Below are 18,532 nucleotides of genomic sequence, written 5' to 3' on the forward strand. Positions count from 1 at the left end.
CCACCAGTGAAACTGCTGGAGGGTTTTGCTCCCAGTCTCCCAGCTCTTTTCCAATGCCCAAACCCCATGTCAGTCACCTGTGCCTGGCTGCTTAAGCCATCAGGGAGGGCAGAACTGTGCTGTCCCTGCCGTGGGACCACCCTGGCACTGAATCGTGATATTCTCAGGGTGGCACCAACTCATCCCACCCCTTCCTTTCCACCCATCCCACCCATCCCTGTGGGCAGATGTGGGGCTCCAGGCCACTGCAAATCCCTGGCACTGGCCGTGTCCCACTCGGTGGGGACAGAAAGGGAATGAAATTGTATAGTTAATTCCTACCTGGGCCCCCCTCCCCAGGGGCTTAAAGGTGCAAACAAGAACCAGGGCCAGAAGGGAATTTCTGAAACAACTTTTATTGTAACAAACAAAATCTGGTGCCTGTCCCAAGGGGTCAAAGGGAACCAGAGCCACCCAGCCCAAGCCTGTGGTGCCCTGTCTGCTCCCCCCAGACCTATGGTAGGTCATCCCACCTCCAGGCCAGCAGCTTTAGTGTTGATATAAACCACTGGGGGAAGAGAAGCACCGGTATGAGACACCAGCTTCACTCTGGTTTAGCACATGAATCATTCGACACGCTCCGCTGCTGACACATATGTTCCTGCTCACCACCGCAAGCGATGCTTCCCCTTCACAAGCCAGCCTGGGGATGATGCTCTGACTTGAAATATCCACCCGGCGAGGCAGTGCCTGCAGTTTCTGTGTTCTCCTTGCATCTGTCCCCTCCATGGTTTCACTGGCTGGGCTGCAAGCAGCCATCACCCTATGCAGAACACCCAGGGCTGGGTATCACCAGCTCCCCAGGCAGCTGGGACATGCCGTGCCGCTGCCATTAAGGAAGGACTGCGCTCACTGATATTTTCATTTGCAAACCACATCCTGCTGGAGCAGAGGGATCTGGTGGAGCTCAGCTGACCTCAGCCAATCACTTGTGTTGGGCAGGGAGGGGAAGGCAGTAGCAGGCTCCCCGGCTGTGAAAAACGGTGCAGAGGCTCAGGTGGGTGACATGCCATCAAAATCCTCCTCCAAAAGCATTGCTGGTGCATGATCCTGCTGCAAGAGCATCAAGAGGCCCTACCAGACCCAGTGCAGTGGCTGATTCTCAGGAGGCATCAGCCAGCAAGTGGTTTGTAGCTTGCTTGCGCTGGATGGGCCACCCCGCACCGAGGCATGGCCAGTGGCATGCACCCCTGCAAGATGCCTGAGATCACGAGATGCCTGAGAGCTGGCAGCCCCAGCAGCCCTGGGATTTCATGGCTGGCTGGTGGCACGCTGAGCCCAGCTGCCACCAGTGCCAGGCTGGCATTTCACCATCACAGAGCACACTGGTGTCCCTCAGTGCTGGGCCCTCTGTGGCACCATCAGCAGGTGTCCATCACAGCCATGGACAAGGCTGCACATCCCAGAGTGAGGAGAGGACTGAGGCAGCACCAAGGATGATCATCGGGTCCTGGAAGGTCCCCAGGGCTCAGCCACCTCTCAGGGCCGGGGGCCACGCCGCCTCTCCAGCCAGTCCTGCCGCAGCTGGGCCACCTCCCGGCCATACTGCTCATGGAGTTGGCAGAAGGTGGACAGGCTTTCCGCTGCGGCCACTCTGGCACTGCCTGCCTCACTGCTTGATGCCCGCCTGCGCGGTGGCAGCGGTGGTGGCCGCAGGTTCCCCTCGCTATCGTGCCTGGTGCAGCCAGAGGCACCGGGCAGCCGGTCCGCTCCCGGCACATTGTTCCACACTGCGCAGCCATTCTCCTTTGGCAGGACAGTGGGCAGAGCCGGCAACCGCTCTGGGGACCGCTCCAGCCCCATGGGCTTCGGCTTCCAGGAGCCGGGCAAGCCCTGGCAGCCACTGCAGCCACCAGCTGGTCCCCAGCGCATCTCCTCCAGCTGCTTCTCCAGTGCCCGCACCACCAGGCGCATGTAGTCAAAGCTGGCTCGTGAGAGCGACTTCACCCACGACTCCATGGCAGCCTGGCTCTCTGCTGCCAGCACGTAGGTGCGGGACTTGGCACCGCCAAAGCGGATAGCAAAGGAGAACTCCTCGGCTGAATCACAGAGCTCCACGGTGCAACCCTCCAACACGATGACTCCCAGCGGCTCCCGGCTCTCCCGCTCCTCAAAGTAGAAGAGCATGTTGCCCTTGAGCACAAACCAGCGGCGATGGTATGCCGTGTGCCGCTCGCCGCGCTTGTAGAGGAAGCCAGTGTTGTCTGCTGGGGAGTCACAGGTGGCATAAAAGGCCAGGCTCCGCTCATTCAGCTTCATGGCTCTGCACCCTGTGGGGACAGAGGGTGCTCAGCCGCCTGCCCACACACAGAGTCGGGCGCACCTTTAATTGCAGAGCAATAAGCCGCCAGCTTTTTGTTCTCAGTGGCACCAGCCCTGGCGCCCAGGAAATGGAGCCAGCAAATAAACAGCCCGGAAGAGCCGGGATAACCCTGCTCCCAGCCAAGGTGCTGCATCCAGCAAGTGCTGGGTGGGTCGGGGCTCCCTGGGGAGGGTTTTCCCACGGAGGAGTCCCCGGCTGGGCTCGTCCCTGTGCCCCATGTCACCTGGTGCAGGTGACCTTACCACCAGCGCCGTGTTTGCCATGTCAGGGCACTCCTCCCCGCAGCACGCAGGGAGGGTTTATGGCCTGCACCGCAGATCCAGCTGCTGCTCCAGAGAGCCATGGCCATGGACCCTGTCCCCCAGGGAAGGCCACCTCTCCCTTGTCCCATAATCACAGGTGGCCTCGCCGTGCCAGGCTTTCCACCTACCTGGATCCTGCCTCTAGCTCCGGTCTCTGGCAGCCACCGGCATCAGCAATGGGTGGGGAGCGGTGGGAGCGCTGGGTCCAGGGTCGGCCGGTGCGAGGGGACCGTGGGGGCTGGCACCCCAGTGCCCACCCTGCGGCCACGAAACGCCCGTGGGTGTCGCGGGTCACCGTAGCCTGATGAGCACAAGGCGGACATGCACCAGGATCATTATTTTCCTATGAAGCCACCACGCAGGGTTCAGGGGGATGAGATGGGGGGTCTCGGGGGGCCGGGGGCAGCGGGGACCCTTGCCCGCAGGCAGCTTGGGGTCCTCTTTGGGATCCCCAGATTCTCGGGGACTATGGGGAGTGGGGGACCGCCCTCCCCCGGTACCGGCAGCCCCGCTCCCGGTCGCTCTCGCCCGCTCAGCCCCGCTCCGCTGCGCCCCCAGCCCCGGCCCCTCCCCGCTCCCGGACCCGCTCCCGGACCCGCTCCCGGACCCGCTCCACTCCCACACGGCCACCTTTGTCCTCGGCTCCCCGCCGCCCCGGCTCGGCTCGGCCCGGCCCCGGCGGGCGGAGCGCCGCTCCCGCCCGCCTCCGCCGCCACCGCCCCTCACCGCGGCTCGGGGCAGCTGGGGGCTGACACCGCGCCGGGGATCGGCCCCGGGGCTGGGGGGGCTGGCCCCGGGGCAGGGAGTCTTGGCCCCGGTACTGGGGGGGGTCCTGGCCCCGGGGCTGGGGGGTCCTGGCCCGGGTGCGGGAGGTCCTGGCCTCGAGGCTGGGGGGTCCTGGCCCCGGTTCTGGGGGGTCCTGGCTCGGCCCAAAGCCCTCAGCGTGTCATAGCTCTGGGCACCGGGGCTGAGCTCCAGCCACTGGTGGAGAGATGTGGGAACATGGATCCACATGGGGATATGCATGGCCATGGATGTAGGCATGGGTGTACACATGAATGTATGCAGGGATGTGCATAGGGATGTAGGCATGGATGTGTGCAGGAATGTATGCAGGGATGTACACATGGATGTAGGTATGGATGTGCACTTGGATGTATGCATGCAGGGATGTGCACATGTGGGGATGTGCACATGTGCGCATGGGTGGGAAACCTGAGAGCTTGGTGCTGAAGGTAGCTGCACAGCATTGCTGGAGATGAAGGTGACAGGGCAGAGATTGGCCTTGCATGGGTGGGAGATGCTGCAAGGGACCAAGCTGCAAGTCCTGGCTGCTCTCCCGAGCTTTCAGCCATACCCTTGGGCCAAAGCAGACAGGGACGAGGGTCTCTGCCTTAGTGCAGAGGGAAAGAAGAAACTGAGGCAGGAGCTGAGAGGCCTGGATGGGCATCTGGGGGAAGGTGACAACTGGCACAAGGAGCTAGAAAGCAAGGGGTGACGAGCCATTAGCTGGGTGCTGGAGCTGCCAGGCATTGTGCAACTGTGTGGGCAGAGACCGTGGCCCCCTCACTCGCTCCTGACAGCAAACACTGCATGGCACTCAAGCTGCTGATGCGCTTTTGGCCGGGTGGCCAGCGCTTGCCCCATCCAGGCCAGGGGTGAATAGGTCCAGCAGAGCTGAGCACAGGGGCCTGGGCTGGCTTTCCCGCTGCCGGTACCCACATCCCAGGGCAACCATAAACCTTTTGGCTGGGGGAAGCCTCCAGGCTGACTTCTGCTCTTGGTTGGCCTTCCACCCTGAAAGTGTCACCAGCCTGAGGACCACCTTGGCAACGTTGCTGTCCTTACCATGTCCCAGCAAACACCAGCGTCAAGGATTCGCTCTCCTTATCGCTGTCCCTTTCCTCCAGTTTCTTCGTTCCCCTGCTGGGCTGCATGGCAGTGTGTACATTTTAGCAGACAAGGTGTTGGCGCTCATTTTGCAGGCCCCCAGCTAAGAAATCCTGCCGTCTGTGACCTCTGCCACAACCACTGCTGCCCACAGGTCGTGGTCCCCACTGCTCCCCACCGTAGATGCCTCCACCACCCTACACGGCTGCTCGGGGCTTTGCAATCTTCTGCTTGTGGCAGTAGTTTTCAGTTCACTGAGGGTTTTCCCCCCTATCACCTGCAGACTTTCTCTTTCAGACTACAAAAAGGGTTTTAAACTAGCACTAAAACCATCGGGGCTTTATCTTCCCTCCTGAGCAGAGCGGCCCTGTTCAAGGCCACCATGGAAAAGTCTTGGGTCTCCCTGCACCGCTTATCTCCCTGCCTTGCTGAGAGGTGCCTTTTCACACGGCAAGATTAGGAAGGGGAAGGACCGTGGGGAGAAGCAATATCTTTATTAGACCAGCTGGGGTAATTGAAAAAGGGAAGCCCACACTCCAGCTCTGCCTGTCTTTGCTGGGACTCCAAAACCTCGACTGCTTCTTGCAGCCCCATCAGCCGGTTTAGCACGGCGGCCGCTTCCCAGGGAGCCCTTTGGAAGCTGCTTTGGAGAGCCGCCCCAAATCCTCAAAAAACACCGCAAAATTCCCCCCTGGGTTTTTGCTTCCCGTTGGGTCTCCCTTGGGACAATCGCGTGTTGCTGCACTGGCTCCACACTTCCCCTTCTGAGTGGCTCCGTGATATTTTCCCTGTTGTTCCCCCAGTAGCCCCCCAGCAAGGAGCCCAGAGTCTGTGCCTCAGTTTCCCCTGCCAGATCTTGCTGGGAAAGGTAAGAAAATGAATTCCCGTGCTGAGTTTGCCTGACAGCAGGGAAAACGGAGACAAAAAGGGTCTGAAAGGAGGTGAGGGGCTGCCGGGTGCCTTTCTGGACGCGGGCTGCCTTGGGCCTGTGCTTCCTGCTGCTCCCATGACTGGTGAATTGGCTGGTGTGGTTACACAGCGGCGGGTGCTTGATGGCTCAGCGAGGTGAGATGGGGAGCTCTGAGTCACCCAGCTCGGTTGGGGGCCTCCTGGAAACCTCGGGGTGCTGGGTGGGTACAGAGGGGCTGCTGGATGGGGGATGAAACATGGATGCACATGGATGAGAAGGGGTGCGGGTGTCCGTTGTCTGATGGCCCCAGTGGGCCCCAGGGCCCCCAAATGGCCGCGGAAGCTGTGCCCCGGGGTTCAAGGTGAGCAAGCTGTGACCGTCTGGGAAACCGCCGTGTGGGACACTCCGCGGTGCGATGCGGGGTGCGGGCAGCCCGCTCCCGCTCCGAGCCCACGTCCTCCGCGGATCCCCCGCCTTGGCAGCCCCCTGCCCCCCGCCAGGGTGGAGGGTGGGCAGGGCAGGGGGCACATCCGGGCGGGCCGGGGGCGCAGGCGTGGGCGGGGGGCGCAGGCGGCGGGCGGGGGGCGCAGGCGGCGTGCAGCGCGGCGGCTGCCCGGGAGGGGGCGGCTGGAGCCCAGCGACGGCTGCGGGCAGCCAGCCGCGGCGCACCCCACCATCACCACCCTGCCCACCACCACCACCCAGCCCGCCACCTAGCCCACCGCTCTGCCCACCACCCAACCCATCACCACCCAGCCCATTATCACCCGCTCCATCACTCCCCTGCCCACCATCACCCAGCCCACTACCACCCCCTCCACCACCACCCCGCCCACCACCACCCTACCCACCACCACCCAGCCCAGCACCCAGCCCACCACTCTGCTCGCCACCCAACCCACCACCACCTTGGCCATCATCACCCCCTAGCCCACCATCACCCATCACCCAACCCACAACCCAGCCCACTAGCACCCCCTCTATCACCACCCAGCCCACCACTACCCTGCCCACCAACACCCAGCCCAGCACCCAGCCCACCAACACCCAGCCCTCTCAAGGGGTGCATGAAAACCAGGCTGAGATTTGGGGGGGCATTGCCAGCTGAGAGCAGGCCCCCATAGACAAGAATTTCCAGATTTCATCCCCCAGACCCTCTTCGGGAAGGGGGGACAACGACCCTCATCTCACAGTGGGATGACAGATGTCACCTGCAGCCGATCACATCCCACTCAGGGGTGGGACAATGCAGATGTGCAGCTTCCAAAACCACCACACACACCCTGAAAATGAAGTGGGCCAGAGTGCGGGAGTTAGGGAGAAAAGTGGGAAGGACACTTGGAAGCTGGTTAAGGCTTTTACGAAGAAGAAAGCCGCAATGGTTAAAAGCTGAGCCCAGTGCAGAGCGGAAGGGAAGCGGTGGCATGTGTGTGTGTGCATGTACAAGGGCATCTGTGCCGCTCTGCATAAACAAACAGAAAAAGCAGAAGTCAGTGGTAGTGAATTAGCAGTTAGAGACTGTAGAAAATTCATACAGGAAGCAAAACAAAAGAGAAATCTCAGGCCACGGGGACTGAGAGGGCGCTTTTGAAATAGATGGAGCTCATAAAGCAAAGTGTGCAATAGCTGCGAGCTGGGACAGCCACCCGTGAGAAGGAGGGCAGGCACCAGGCTCTGCCGACTGCTCAATCTCACTCCAAAAAAAAAAAAAAAAAAAAGGGCAGAAGGTGCAATTATGCATAAAGCAACGGCAGAAGGAATTAAAAAGCAGCTTTTAAGGTAAGATTTTATCATGTCACCCACTCCCAGCGACTTCCCTGTGGGATTTGGGGAGGGCTAGTTGGATGCAGAGTCATCTGGATCCCTGAAGCAGATGATGCCCAAGGGGAACATGGGGTTATAGCTTCAAATCTGGTCTGGGGGGTTGGTGGGGCTGGAGGGGGGTAGCAGGTCTGTGTTCACACCAGCAGCACCCCAGGGCCAGTCCCCGAGCCCAGCAGCAGTGGGGGGTTCCCATTTCAGTCTTTTCCTCATCAAAAGGAGATGGATTGGGATTGGGAATGGATGGGGTGAGCAACTGGGGTGTATTTCTAAGTGTCACCGAGGATGGAGCCTGCTGGTGGTGGCACACAGATGCTGGTTCACAAACAGCTCAGTGTGCCTCAGCCCAGTCTCCAAGGGCAAAATCCTGCAGGTTCCACCTTCCCAACACCCACAAATCGGTTGTGTGGTGTCTGTAAATGCCTGGGTTTCCCCGGCTTGGTGTGCTGGGTGAATGCCAGCCCCTGGGCTGGGCTGCTATGCTGTGGCTCTTGCGTGCCCGGTGTGAGCGGTGCCTGCGGGGCTGTCTGTGGAGCAAGGAGACCCCCTCTGTCACTGGCACTGCTGCTGCCTGGGGGGGGTGAGGTCCCAGAGGAGCTCGCAGGACAACCAGTGACAAGGGTGGGAGATGTCAATGGGCCAGACGTGACGGTACAGACCACAAATCAGCCCTTTCCTGGAAAAAGGTGCAGCAAAAGTTTATTGTCTTCCCATTTCCCATGGCTCACAGGGTGGGTGTCTGCAGCTCTGCTGTGCTGCCCCTGGGACGGGATGGCACTGGGGGGGCAGCAGGATGGCCGAGCCTGGCCCGGGTACACCCACCCCAGTCCCCAGCCCTGCTTGGGACCAGGACACTGTGACCACTCTGTCACGGCTGAAGCCCTCACCCACGGTGCAGGACAACTGTGGGCCCAGTGGCCTGATCCACTCCTGCGGGGTGCGGAAAGTGCCCTGCGGTGCCTTTTGCAGCCCAATAATTTCCTCGACTGAAAGGCAGAGGAAAATGATGAGAAATGGGGTTTCAGATGGTGTCTCGCCCACTGCTGCCACCACAGAGGTCCCCTGGGTTCCAGCCCGTGGAGCCGTGGGAGGATGCGGCCCGGCAGGAACAGGAAAGCGGGGTGTTTTCCTGCACACACCCCTCCTGAGCCCCCAAACCACCCCATGCTCCGGCTCCCTCCCGACCCCCGGGGGACTGGGACCGGGGATGGGGGAAAGAAAAGAGGGGGACCGAGCAAAAAATTGTGAAAGTCATAAAACCTAAAAAATAATTTAAAAAATAATTAAATAAAAATTAAATAAAACCCACGCCCCCCACGAGCGCAGCCGGGCTGTTTATGCCGCTGCCTCCGCGGGCGCGGATGCGATAAGATAAAGGCACCGTCGGGGAGGGGCGGCGCGGAGCGGTGCGCACCCGCGGAGCTGCCGGCGGGCCCCGGGCGGACGGACAGGCAGACCGACGGACGGGCGGCACGGCCCCTCCGCCCCGCCCCCGCGCAGCCTCCGCCCTCGGCCGCGCCGCTCCGCTTTACATAACCCGCCCGGGGCCGGGGTCCGCGCCCCGCGCCGCCGCGGCTCCGCTCGGCGGAAATGCGGAGCCGCCTGTCCCGGTTTCCTGCCTGAGCCGTGCCGTGCCGTACCAAGCCGTCCCGTCCGCCCCGTCCGTCCCGTCCCCGGGCGCTCCGCCGCGCACCACCATGGGCGAGCGGCAGCCGGACGCCTTCTCCTGCAGGTAACCGCGGGCGCGCAGCGGGACCGGGCCGGGCCGTGTCGGGCTGTGCCTCTCAAAGCGAAAGCGGCGGGGACCGGCCGGGCGGGAGGAGGCAGCGGCGGCCACTCTCCGGTCGCAGCCCCCGGAGCTCCCTCGGGAGCCAACCCGCTGCCACCGCCGACCCCAGCGCTGCGGCTCCGGGAGCGTGATCCCCCTCCTCTGCCAGCCCCGAGCCCTTGGACCTCTCCCCATGCTCCCCGCCCCGCACCCCTTTTTGTGGGGGACCACTCTTATCCCGCCCCCCTCCCTCCGGCTCCCCCTTCCCGGGGGCTACGCTCACCCGTGGCGGTCCCGTCCTCCCAGCACCTGGCTCCCCCGTGGGCACTCCCTATCCAAGGGATCCTGTTCCCCTGCGGGTGCCCCCAATCCTGGGGACCCCCATCTTGCTAGCACCCCTTTACCCCAGAGTATCCCCCTCTTCTGGGATCCCTGCCCCCCTCAAGGTCCCCCGTTTCCCTGTCCCTGGAACAAGGGTCCTCTGCACACTCTCCCCTGCCTGCCCCCAGACCCCTATGGCTGCTGCCATGGAGGCAGCCCCTCTTGGAGGGTGCAGGACCCCGTGGGGTGATGCCTGCCTGCCCCAGCTGCCATTGTGGGGTGCTGCCCTGCCCGTGCCCCATTCTTCTCTGTCCCTGTGCCCGCTGCAAGCGCCGAGCGGAGGTACCAGCCAGAGCCTGACAAGCAGCTCCTCTGGCTTTCTGCTCCCTGCAGACTTTGTTGGCTTGCGAGCGCTGCCTGGCTTGGCAGGCACGGGGGCTCGGAGCACGAGGCCGATGCACCGGCAGACAGCATCCCAGTGGCCTCCCCGTGCCCTGCCAGCGTGCCCAATCCTGCTCGTGCCAAGCCCCAGCGGAGTCACCCACAGAGAGCCCAGACCCGCTGGCTCTGACAGCGGCAATAACATGGTCATTGCTGCCCGGGCTGGGATTTACTGTCAAGGAAACAGGGACGAGTTGTCAAGCTGCGATTTCGATATTGTTGTTGCAAATTGCTTCAAGATGTGGAGTTGTGGGCTGGTGGCCTGGGGACTTTTTGGATTGCTGCATTTAGGTAGGAAAAGCAGCCGGAGGAAGAGGTGGCCGGCACGGGGAGCTGGCGCTGCCTGCTCTCGCATGTCTCCAGCTGCCGTCGGGCTTTGCTGGCAGGCTGTAGGAGTGGAGTCTAAAGGCCTGTGAAATTGCTGGCAGGTTTCACTTTGACTTCTTTGGGACTAGATCAACGCCTGGGATTTCTTTTCAACTTGCTTTTTGGGCAGGAGAGCCTTGTCCCTGTGCATTCTCCCTGGCTGCAATATTGCTTTTATTTTCTCTTCTGCCTTTATGTATTTATTGCCTCTGAAAAGATCTGTTTTGGTTTCACCAGAGCCCGCAGGGCAGTGGGTCTGCCAGCACCGTAAATCGCACCGGAGGGACTGGGGTGCAAATGCCGGTGGCTTTTGAGGGGTCTTACATCCTGCTCACCCAGGGCAAACCCTCCCCACCCACACATCGTGGGGCTGCTGGGGTCTGACAGGCACAGCGAAGACGTCAGGACAAATCCCAGCGGGTGAGACGAAGTGAAAGTGCAAGAGCTTGGTGCTGGCGGGGGTTTGCGGTACCTCAGCGCTGCCGCAGCTGGGTGAGGAGGAAGGGCTGAATCCAGCCCTGGGGGGCCTTGCTGTGGTGGGGAGGGAGAGCCAGGTTGGCGGCGAGCTGGGCTGCTGGCTGCTCCCCCTTGTCCCCGTGGGCGAAGCCGGGGACCCCCAGCCGGCTGCTCCCCCGGGAGCGCTGCCTGCGCCCTGTTTCTCCCACGCCTACACCACAGCGATTCATTTCATGCAACAAAACAAACCCTGTTGAAAGAGGCCACCCCACTGCCAGGCTTTTCCCCGCAGGCAATGGGTGTAGGAGAGCATGATGGTGTAAACCAGGGTGCAGGGTGCCAGATGCCACGGTGATGGGTGCCGGGGTGAACGGGAGCAGGCAAAGGGTTTCTGGGGAGTTGAGCTGGCCACAGTGGCTTGTCCTGGTGAGCTTCTGCAGGCCAAGAGAGCGTGGAGCTTGTGTTTGGCCTGAGATGGGTTTGGGTTGGGCTGTCTCCATCCCATCTGTCCCAGCGGAGTGATCAGGGGAAGCCATACGGGTGGATTTCCCCTGGATTTCAAGTGCTGTAACATCACCCACGTCCCCAGAGGTCTGCGCCACTGCTCAGCCCACGCAGAGCTGTAGGTTAAGGCCAGCTTTGGCCTTTCGTATAGCAAGCTGTGTAGTGCCAGGAGGTCAAATGAGAGGGGGGTGCATGTCCTGTGAGAAAGCAGGTATAGGAGAGCAAAATCAGCCTCTCCAAACCTCCCAGCTTTTAACGTGATTTCCTGAGAAAACAACCTGTGTGGTCGTGCGGTGCTGGGGGTCTCTCCAACCTGCTGCGCTGTTCCTTCTTCATTTGTTGGTTTGGCTCAGCCAAAGCAGAGAGAGGGAAGCTCCTGAGACACCCTGGGGTCCTCTAGCTTGTGTGGAAACAGCTGTTGAGTTGCAGGGAGTGATGGTGCTGTGCCGTCATCCTCTATGAGACTCCAGAGAATCCACACCACTGTGGGGGGCTGCTCCACTCAGTGAGGAGAGCAGGACAGTGCCGGGCAGTTTCTGCTGTGGGTTGTGCTAGCCTGAAGCACAGATGGCCTTGGCTGTTTTATAGTGGCGCTGTAAATATGCGGGTGCTGTTTTGGAGGGGTGTGTGTGTGTGATAGGGGCCCTGTCACCCTCCTTGCCACCCATGGGGTCCCCATGCTGCTCTGGGTATGTGGGCTGGGGCTTTCTGTTCTGCTTGGGAGGGGGGGCAGGCACGGAAATCAGCAATATTTACCCCATTGGTGAAAGCAGGCTGCTGGAAGGGAGAAGAGGCTGGGCTGAAGGGCAGCAATAAAACTTCATGGGACTTCCCATGAGTGTGGAGTCAGAACTGCTTTCTGTAGCCACAGGCAGGGGATGTGCCACGAATACGTCATGTTGTGACCCAGCTCAGAGGAGGGTGAAATTGGGGTTCTCCCATCTGCCCCCCCCACCTTATCCCACACTGGGAGGCTGCAGCCAGACCCTTTCTCTCCTCTCCCCCTGCTCAGCCTTGCTGAGCGGCTGCATCTCTGTGCCTACCCCCGAAATGGCCGCACTGCCCTGCTTGTCCCCCTCTGCACTCTCAATCCAGGGTTACATCCAGCTGGTCCTCCAGCGTCGGCTGCCCCACTTCCTGAGGGACTGGGATGCTGAGAGGGGCTGCACCACCACCACCCTGGGGGTACACTCCACATCACCCATCCCTTGCAATCCCACTCCCGGTGGGCTGGATACCCGGGGACTTGTGTCCCCCTGAGCCTCCCTGGGGACCTGGATCCCCCCAAACCCCCTACACCGGATGCTCTCCCATTGAAAAGTGCTGTTCATTGTAACCCAGCCTTTTATAGCTGCCTCGCGAGAGGGCTGTGGGGCCGTGCCAAGAAAGGCTGCTGCCGGCTCAGAATAGCTCTTTTCATGGAGGACATCCTGGGAAGGAACAATGTTCCCGCTCTTGGGATTGTGGGAACTTTGTATTTCTGCCACTCGGGAAGCGGGGAGCTGCAGGGCCAGCAAGGGCGTCTCCCAGACCCTCACTTTGCTCCCTCCTGAAAATAGTCCTCGGGGTGAATTTTGAACAGCCCAGTGCTTATAAAAGGGAGCTGAAAACACCGCCAGCTGCTTTTCCTCCAGTTGGGGAACAGTTGTTTCTGGGAGAGTGGCATATAAATCAAATTTCCTATTTACGTTGCTGGCATGCATTTTCCTGGCGTGGAGAGTGGCGGTGAGGAGTTGGGGCCGGTTTCATTTTCGGATCGTGGCGTGCTGGCTGTGCTGCACATGCTCCGGGGCTGCCTGTGCGCGCACGCGAGTGGGGCTCGCTCAGCTTGGGGCATGGCAGCGTGGTCTCTGCTCCGTAACATTTCCCTTGGAGGCTGGATTTGCAGTGCTGGGTGCTGGAGGGTGCCCTTCTCGTGCAGCTGCAGCCCCCTGCATGGCTGGCTGGGGGTGGGCTGGATCCTGCAGCCCCTCCGTGGTGAGGCCAGCCGGCTGGCTCCCAACTGCTCATCCTTCAGGAGTTGGTGGCAGAGCCGCGGCGCTGGCTCCCAGCATTGCCCTGGTGCTGCTCGGTGCTGCCAGCTCCTCTGGCTGCAGTTAAACAACAAATGCATTTACTGGGATTTTTACTACCGTGAAGGCACAAATAACCCACTGCCAGATCCAACCCCTGGGTTACCGTCCCGGCTGGTGCCAGCATCCGCTGCCGCAGCGATGCTCACCAGGTTGGGCAAGAGTTTAATGAAATCTCCCGGGGGCGGCTGGGCTGCAGGGCTGGATCCTGCGCAAGCTGGGGCTCACTGTCCCAGCCCACATCAAAGCCAACCCGTGGCCGGTCTGTCCCGTCCCGCTCTTCCTCAAGCTCCTGGCCTAGCACCCCAAAACAACCCCAGCACCCAAAACCAGCCCCAAGATGGGGTAGGCTGGGTGACGTAGGGCTCTTCCAGCAGCTGGGGGGGTTGCTAGCCCCCTGCATACCAGCCAGCCCATGGTGTGTCCAAGGGGGGGTTGGATTCTCCATTCAGTGCAAATTAAAGCAATTAGCTGTTGCGACAAGTCCTTCAGCTCAGTGCTGACCTGCAGGATGGCTGGAAGCTCCATGTAGGAACATACAGGGTGTAAGGGATGCAGATGTAAATTCTCCCTTAAAGCCACTGGCTGCTGAATTGTGGCATCATGGAGCACAATGGGCTGGAGCAGGGAGAAGCCCACCCAGCAGCGGGCACTCTCATCCCTGTGGCATATTCCTGCAGAAACCTGGGGCTGGGTGGAGGAGCGGGATGCTGCTGTGGTAACTCAAGCATAGATTCATCCAGGATAGCTGTTTCCACGTGGGAAGTGTGCCGGGCAGGAGCAGGGAGGATGGCATTGCAGTTTGTGCTGGTGCTGGCAGAAGGAAGTGCTGGGGGTGTATTTCCCATCGTTGCGCCGTTTGGAAAAACCAAGTTGCTACTGGAGATGGCCTTCGGCTGCTTCCCGCCACGTGGTGCAGGCAAAGCACAGCTTTTCCCGAACTGCAAACATCTCCCGAAGCCAGCATGGAGCCAGTCTGAAAACCTGGAAGATGAATTCCCTGTCCTGGGAATCTCCCACCTGCCTGAGGAGCCATCCGCATGGATGCCCTGCTTCCTTCTGCATTTTGGGGGAGCATCCCGCCAAGCGTGCCGGCAGTGTCGGTGGCCATGGTGGCAATTCCCGGGTGTCGGGAGGAAGCGGGAGCACAGCCGGAGGATGCTGAGTCATCGGCAGGCTGGTGGTGCTGATAGACGGCGGTACATGGGGGCCCTGCCGGGGGATTCAGCCGGACCACGGCCAGGCGCATGCCCAGCACTGCCGCAACACCGGCCAGCCCTGTGCCTTGGGCAGCTCTTCTGAGAAGCTGGGCCCTGACGAGGCTGGCGGGGGGCAGATAACATCTCCCCTTGCCTACAAACTTCACAGGACATACTAGGAAGGGCGGCGGGTGGGCAGAGATAGAGGTTTGCTTCCCAGCGTTATCGCCTCCCTGGCTGCAAACAAGATCCACCGTGCCGGCACGCTCTGCATCACCCCGCTTGCTTCCTTCTGGCCCCTCTTCATTAATTTTTTTTTTTTTTTTTTTAAAAAAAACCACAACCTTTTCCTCCCCCTGACAACTGCAATCACTTTTCCTCTCCTCCCAGCAGCCAGGGTGCTGCTGCCAGGTGGCTGGAGTTTTGGGGAGGTGGCGGTACCTGTGCCAGCGCAGCAGGATCCGGGTGGGCTGGCCAATGTTTCCTGCCTGAGCAGGGTGCAGGGCCCCGATAAGTGTCGCGGGCGAGCACGAGGTTGAGTGGTAAGCGGTGCGGCACAGCCGGGCTGGCCATGGGGAACGCCGCTGCCAGGCGCAGCCAGGCACGCTGGGGCAGCTGCACGTCAGCCATGGGTGCTGTCAGATTGACCTTGCAGCAAAATCTGCTTGAGGCAGACATATGATGTGGTTTGCCAGAGCCCGACAGCCCCTCGGTCCCGCAGGCAGCAGAGCATCCCCTGGGGACATGTGCTCATCCCTGGCTGTGCCGGTGGCATGGTCACGGCTCCCCAGGCTGGTGGGGCTGGGTGGATCTGGCAGGCGAGGCAGCTCCATCCCTGGATTTCTGCAGCTTTTCACGTTGTTTCCTCCCCTCCTGCCCCCACTCCAGTTTTATCAGCTCTGTTGAAATAGGTCTCTGGAGGGAAACCCATTGGCGCGGCGAAGCCTTGGCAGGAGCAGAGCGGATGTGGCCTGGCCGGGTGTCCCCGCGGGGTGGCGGGCAGCTGCAGGCAGCTGTGCTGGCAGGAAGCCGCGCAGACGTCCCACTCCGGGACCTGCCTGTGCCCCACCTCGCAGGTGGGGAAACTGAGGCACGGCCCTGCCAGGTGGGGACAGGGATGCAAGGTGCTGCAGCGGGGCTGGGTGCTCGGGGTCTTGCATGGCCACTGCCTGTGCTGGGTAGTGGGCCGTAGCGATGTTCATGCGGCTGTGTCGCTCACCGGTGTGCTCCTGGTGTGCCCCCGGGCTGGCTGTGGCACGTCCCCATGCTCTGCCCTGGTCAGCAGCGGCTTTGACCGGGGCCTGAGCTAAGCACGGCATGTCCCAGGCTGTTTGCCCTGCGGATATGCATTTGGAGCAGCATATGGCCATGCTGGCCGGGGGCTGCTGGGGTGGGGTGGTGGCATCAGGGTGTTGGGGCTGCCGTGACACCGCTGGTGTGCTCTGTCTTGCAGTGCAGCCACCTTGCTGGAGCCACGGCAATGAATGGGCACGCTCTGCCAGCCGGCACGCCAGCGCATCCCCGGGGCTGGCATGAGTTCTGCGAGCTGCACGCCATCAGCACCGCCAAGGAGCTGGCGCGGCACTACCTGCGCTTCGCCACTGAGCACCCGCACCATGACCTCCTGGCCGCCGAGAACTTCTCGGTGCAGTTCACCGACCTCTTCCAGCAGTACTTCTGCCATGAGGTGAAAGAGGGCTTTGCCATGAACCAGCTCCGCATCCTGCCCACCGGCCCGGCACGGGATTACCGGGAGACGCACCGGCGGCACACAGATGCCCCTTTGGGCACAGTGGCCACCAAAGCTGAGGCAGAGCCAGGCGTCCGCCCCGAGCAGCCCAGCCGAAGCCCCGAGGCTGCCCCGGTGGGGCTGCACAAGTCCTGGAGCTCAGAGGAGCTGGCTGGGCCAGCACGGCGGCCCTTCTCGCTCAGCCAACTGCGCAGGAGCTGGCGCAGCCTCTTCCGACGCCGTTCCTCCGATGCCCTCCCCGGGGATGGCGATGGGGAGGCTGCGGCAGAGGTGGCTCTCAAGCCGGGACTGGGCAAGCGCATCCTCCCGTGGGGACTGTCGCGGGAGCAGCCCCCCGAGGTGCGCAAGGAGGGGCTCCTCAAGTACGGGCTGCTGGACGAGACCTCCCTGGACAGCGGGACACGCTGGCAGCGCTGCCGCCTGGTGCTGCGGCGAGCGGGGATGCCTGACAGCGAGGAGTACGTGCTGGAGCTCTTCGACCCGCCCAAGGTAAGGACCTGCCAGCTCTTGCCCATTTCAGCTGGGTGATGCTGTGGGTCACTTGGCAGCAGGTTGGGGACAATGCCAGGGTGCCGGCACGGGGAGGAGCACTGCACCGCTCATCTCGAGGGTTTCTCACTGTGAGCATGTCCGGGCACAAGCCCAGAACCCAGAGGGGTTTGCTCTGCCACTGCTCTCCCTCCACCGCAGCCACACAAGGCTGCACCCTGTTTATGGAAGAGGAGAGTGGAGCCGCTGCTGCAGGCTTGCATTTGAAGGGTGGAATATGCTGTGACCATGTGCCGAGAGTGACGTGTGCGCTCATGGTTGCAATCGGTTGAGATGCAATTGCATCCAACCCTGGGGTGTCCAGCTAAAAGCAAAGCACTTGCCTTTGTGAGCTGAGGATGGAAGCTGGTGGCCTCCATCCCGCTCATTCCCAGCCCCACGGACCTGTCCCAGCAAGCAGGGGGGCACCGACTCGGGCAAACCCCACGTTGACCCCATCCCTGCTGTGCCATGGCTTCAGCACCCAGGGCATCTGCTTGCCTGGGCAAGTTGGGAAAGGAAGGGGGAAAACAGAAACTAGGCTCTGTGCCTTCCTCTGCTCCCTGTGGGACCTGTAAGGGAGTTTAATTTTATTTTTGTAAGTACTTTTGTGGCTAGAAATTCAGATCTCTGCTGCCCCGGGGAGCTCCCGTGGTGCTTAGACGCCGGCTGGAGCGGAGATGATGCAGGATGTGAGTGAACAGGGAGCGATGCGGGGGGAGCTGTGGTATTTAATCTTTAAAAAGACAGTTCCTCCACATGGCAGGTCTTACGCAGGCGTGATGGGATGTTTTTTTTTTCCCTTTTTCCTTTTTTTTTTTTTTTTTTTTTTGTGTGCTCATTTAACTTCGATGACTAACTTATGCTTTGGAAGGAGGAAGGCTCTGGCAGAGCTGGAGCCTTGTCCCTACTTTGGGCTGTGTTTGCTGCTCACCGTGGCAGCAGAACTAGGGAGCAGCTGGCTGAATTCCTGCTGCTTCCATCAAATGACTCAGTATTAAATATAAAACAAAACACCAAAAAAAAGGAACAACAGCAAATTGTAAAATCTGGTTTTGCTCCATCATGTCAGAGATTGCAGTTGTTTGTCCCCACGGGAGTGTGTGTCCCCATCCCTGGGCATGGGGAGGGGTCTGGCTCCAAACAGCATCACTTTGGGGGTCCTCGAGGGTGCTCCCAGCAGCCAGGCAGTGCTGCTGGGTGCTGGCATGGTCTGGAGCCCAGCTCACTGGGATGGCAGTGGGCACATGGGACCCCACCACAGGGAGCACCCTGGCAGGTGGGGAGGGGGTGTTTGGGCTTGTGCTATTTCAGGTGCTGCTGCCAAATTTGCTGCCGGCTTTGCTCCGCTGCATCCGCCGTGGCTGTTGCCCAGACCTGCCCTTGAGGCTTTGCAAAAGCCAGAACTAAAGTGAAGCAAGGGAGTGCCCTCCTGGGGGGGCTGTGCTCCCCCATGCTGGGGGACTTTAGTAGTCAGGGCCAAGCACACCCTTCCATGGGCACCCCCCCATGCCCCCACCACCCAGGCACCAAGCCCCTGAGTGTTTTTATAATTTTTTAATTTTTCCCTGTGCACAGTATGGATTTGGCCACCTCCATGCCCAACAAGATCCCTGGTGACCCGGCACAGCCACAGGGCACAACTGAGCCATCCTTTCTGCCAAGCCTTTTCCCTCAAAAGCTGTTGAGCGCCGAGCAGGGAGCAAAGCCATCGCACCGCCAGCACTTGCACATGGAGCAGCACCCTTATTCTGCAGGATGAGCCCCTGGTCAGGCCCCTGCTGTGTGCTGCCTGCCCCAGGATCTGGTGCTTGCAGACACTGCTTTTTCCACCCTCTTTTT

General features: G+C 61.1%; 2 protein-coding genes across 10 annotated transcripts in view; one reads left to right on the forward strand and one right to left on the reverse strand.

Moving 5' to 3' along the window:
* Positions 1-379: 379 nt before the first annotated feature.
* PHETA1 (PH domain containing endocytic trafficking adaptor 1) lies at positions 380-3,446 on the reverse strand. 2 transcript variants are annotated; one of them, XM_056326740.1, is made up of 3 exons: positions 3,295-3,446; positions 2,793-2,965; positions 380-2,309 (listed from the first exon to the last, which is right to left on the reverse strand). In XM_056326740.1, exon 3 carries the CDS (start codon positions 2,296-2,298, stop codon positions 1,519-1,521), a length of 780 nt encoding a protein of 259 aa, XP_056182715.1. In that variant the 5' UTR covers positions 2,299-2,309; positions 2,793-2,965; positions 3,295-3,446; the 3' UTR covers positions 380-1,518. The 2 variants fall into 2 exon arrangements, with proteins under 2 accessions (XP_056182715.1, XP_056182714.1); XM_056326739.1 differs by lacking the exon at positions 3,295-3,446 and having other exon boundaries at positions 2,793-3,240.
* A 3,552-nt stretch (positions 3,447-6,998) lies between these two features.
* SH2B3 (SH2B adaptor protein 3) overlaps positions 6,999-18,532 on the forward strand; it is a 42,842-nt gene continuing 31,308 nt past the window's right edge. Inside the window, exons 1-2 of one of the 8 annotated variants that reach the window (XM_056356015.1) lie at positions 6,999-7,243; positions 15,866-16,651. In XM_056356015.1, the coding sequence (XP_056211990.1) occupies positions 15,893-16,651 (759 nt within the window). In that variant the 5' untranslated portion in view covers positions 6,999-7,243; positions 15,866-15,892. Of the gene's footprint in view, positions 7,244-8,663; positions 9,018-15,006; positions 15,518-15,865; positions 16,652-18,532 lie in introns of those variants that run through there. The other 7 variants (XM_056356041.1, XM_056356049.1, XM_056356034.1 and 4 more) reach the window with 7 other exon arrangements.

Source organism: Falco biarmicus, chromosome 1 (genome assembly GCF_023638135.1).
Source record: "Falco biarmicus isolate bFalBia1 chromosome 1, bFalBia1.pri, whole genome shotgun sequence".
Classification (NCBI taxonomy): domain Eukaryota; kingdom Metazoa; phylum Chordata; class Aves; order Falconiformes; family Falconidae; genus Falco; species Falco biarmicus.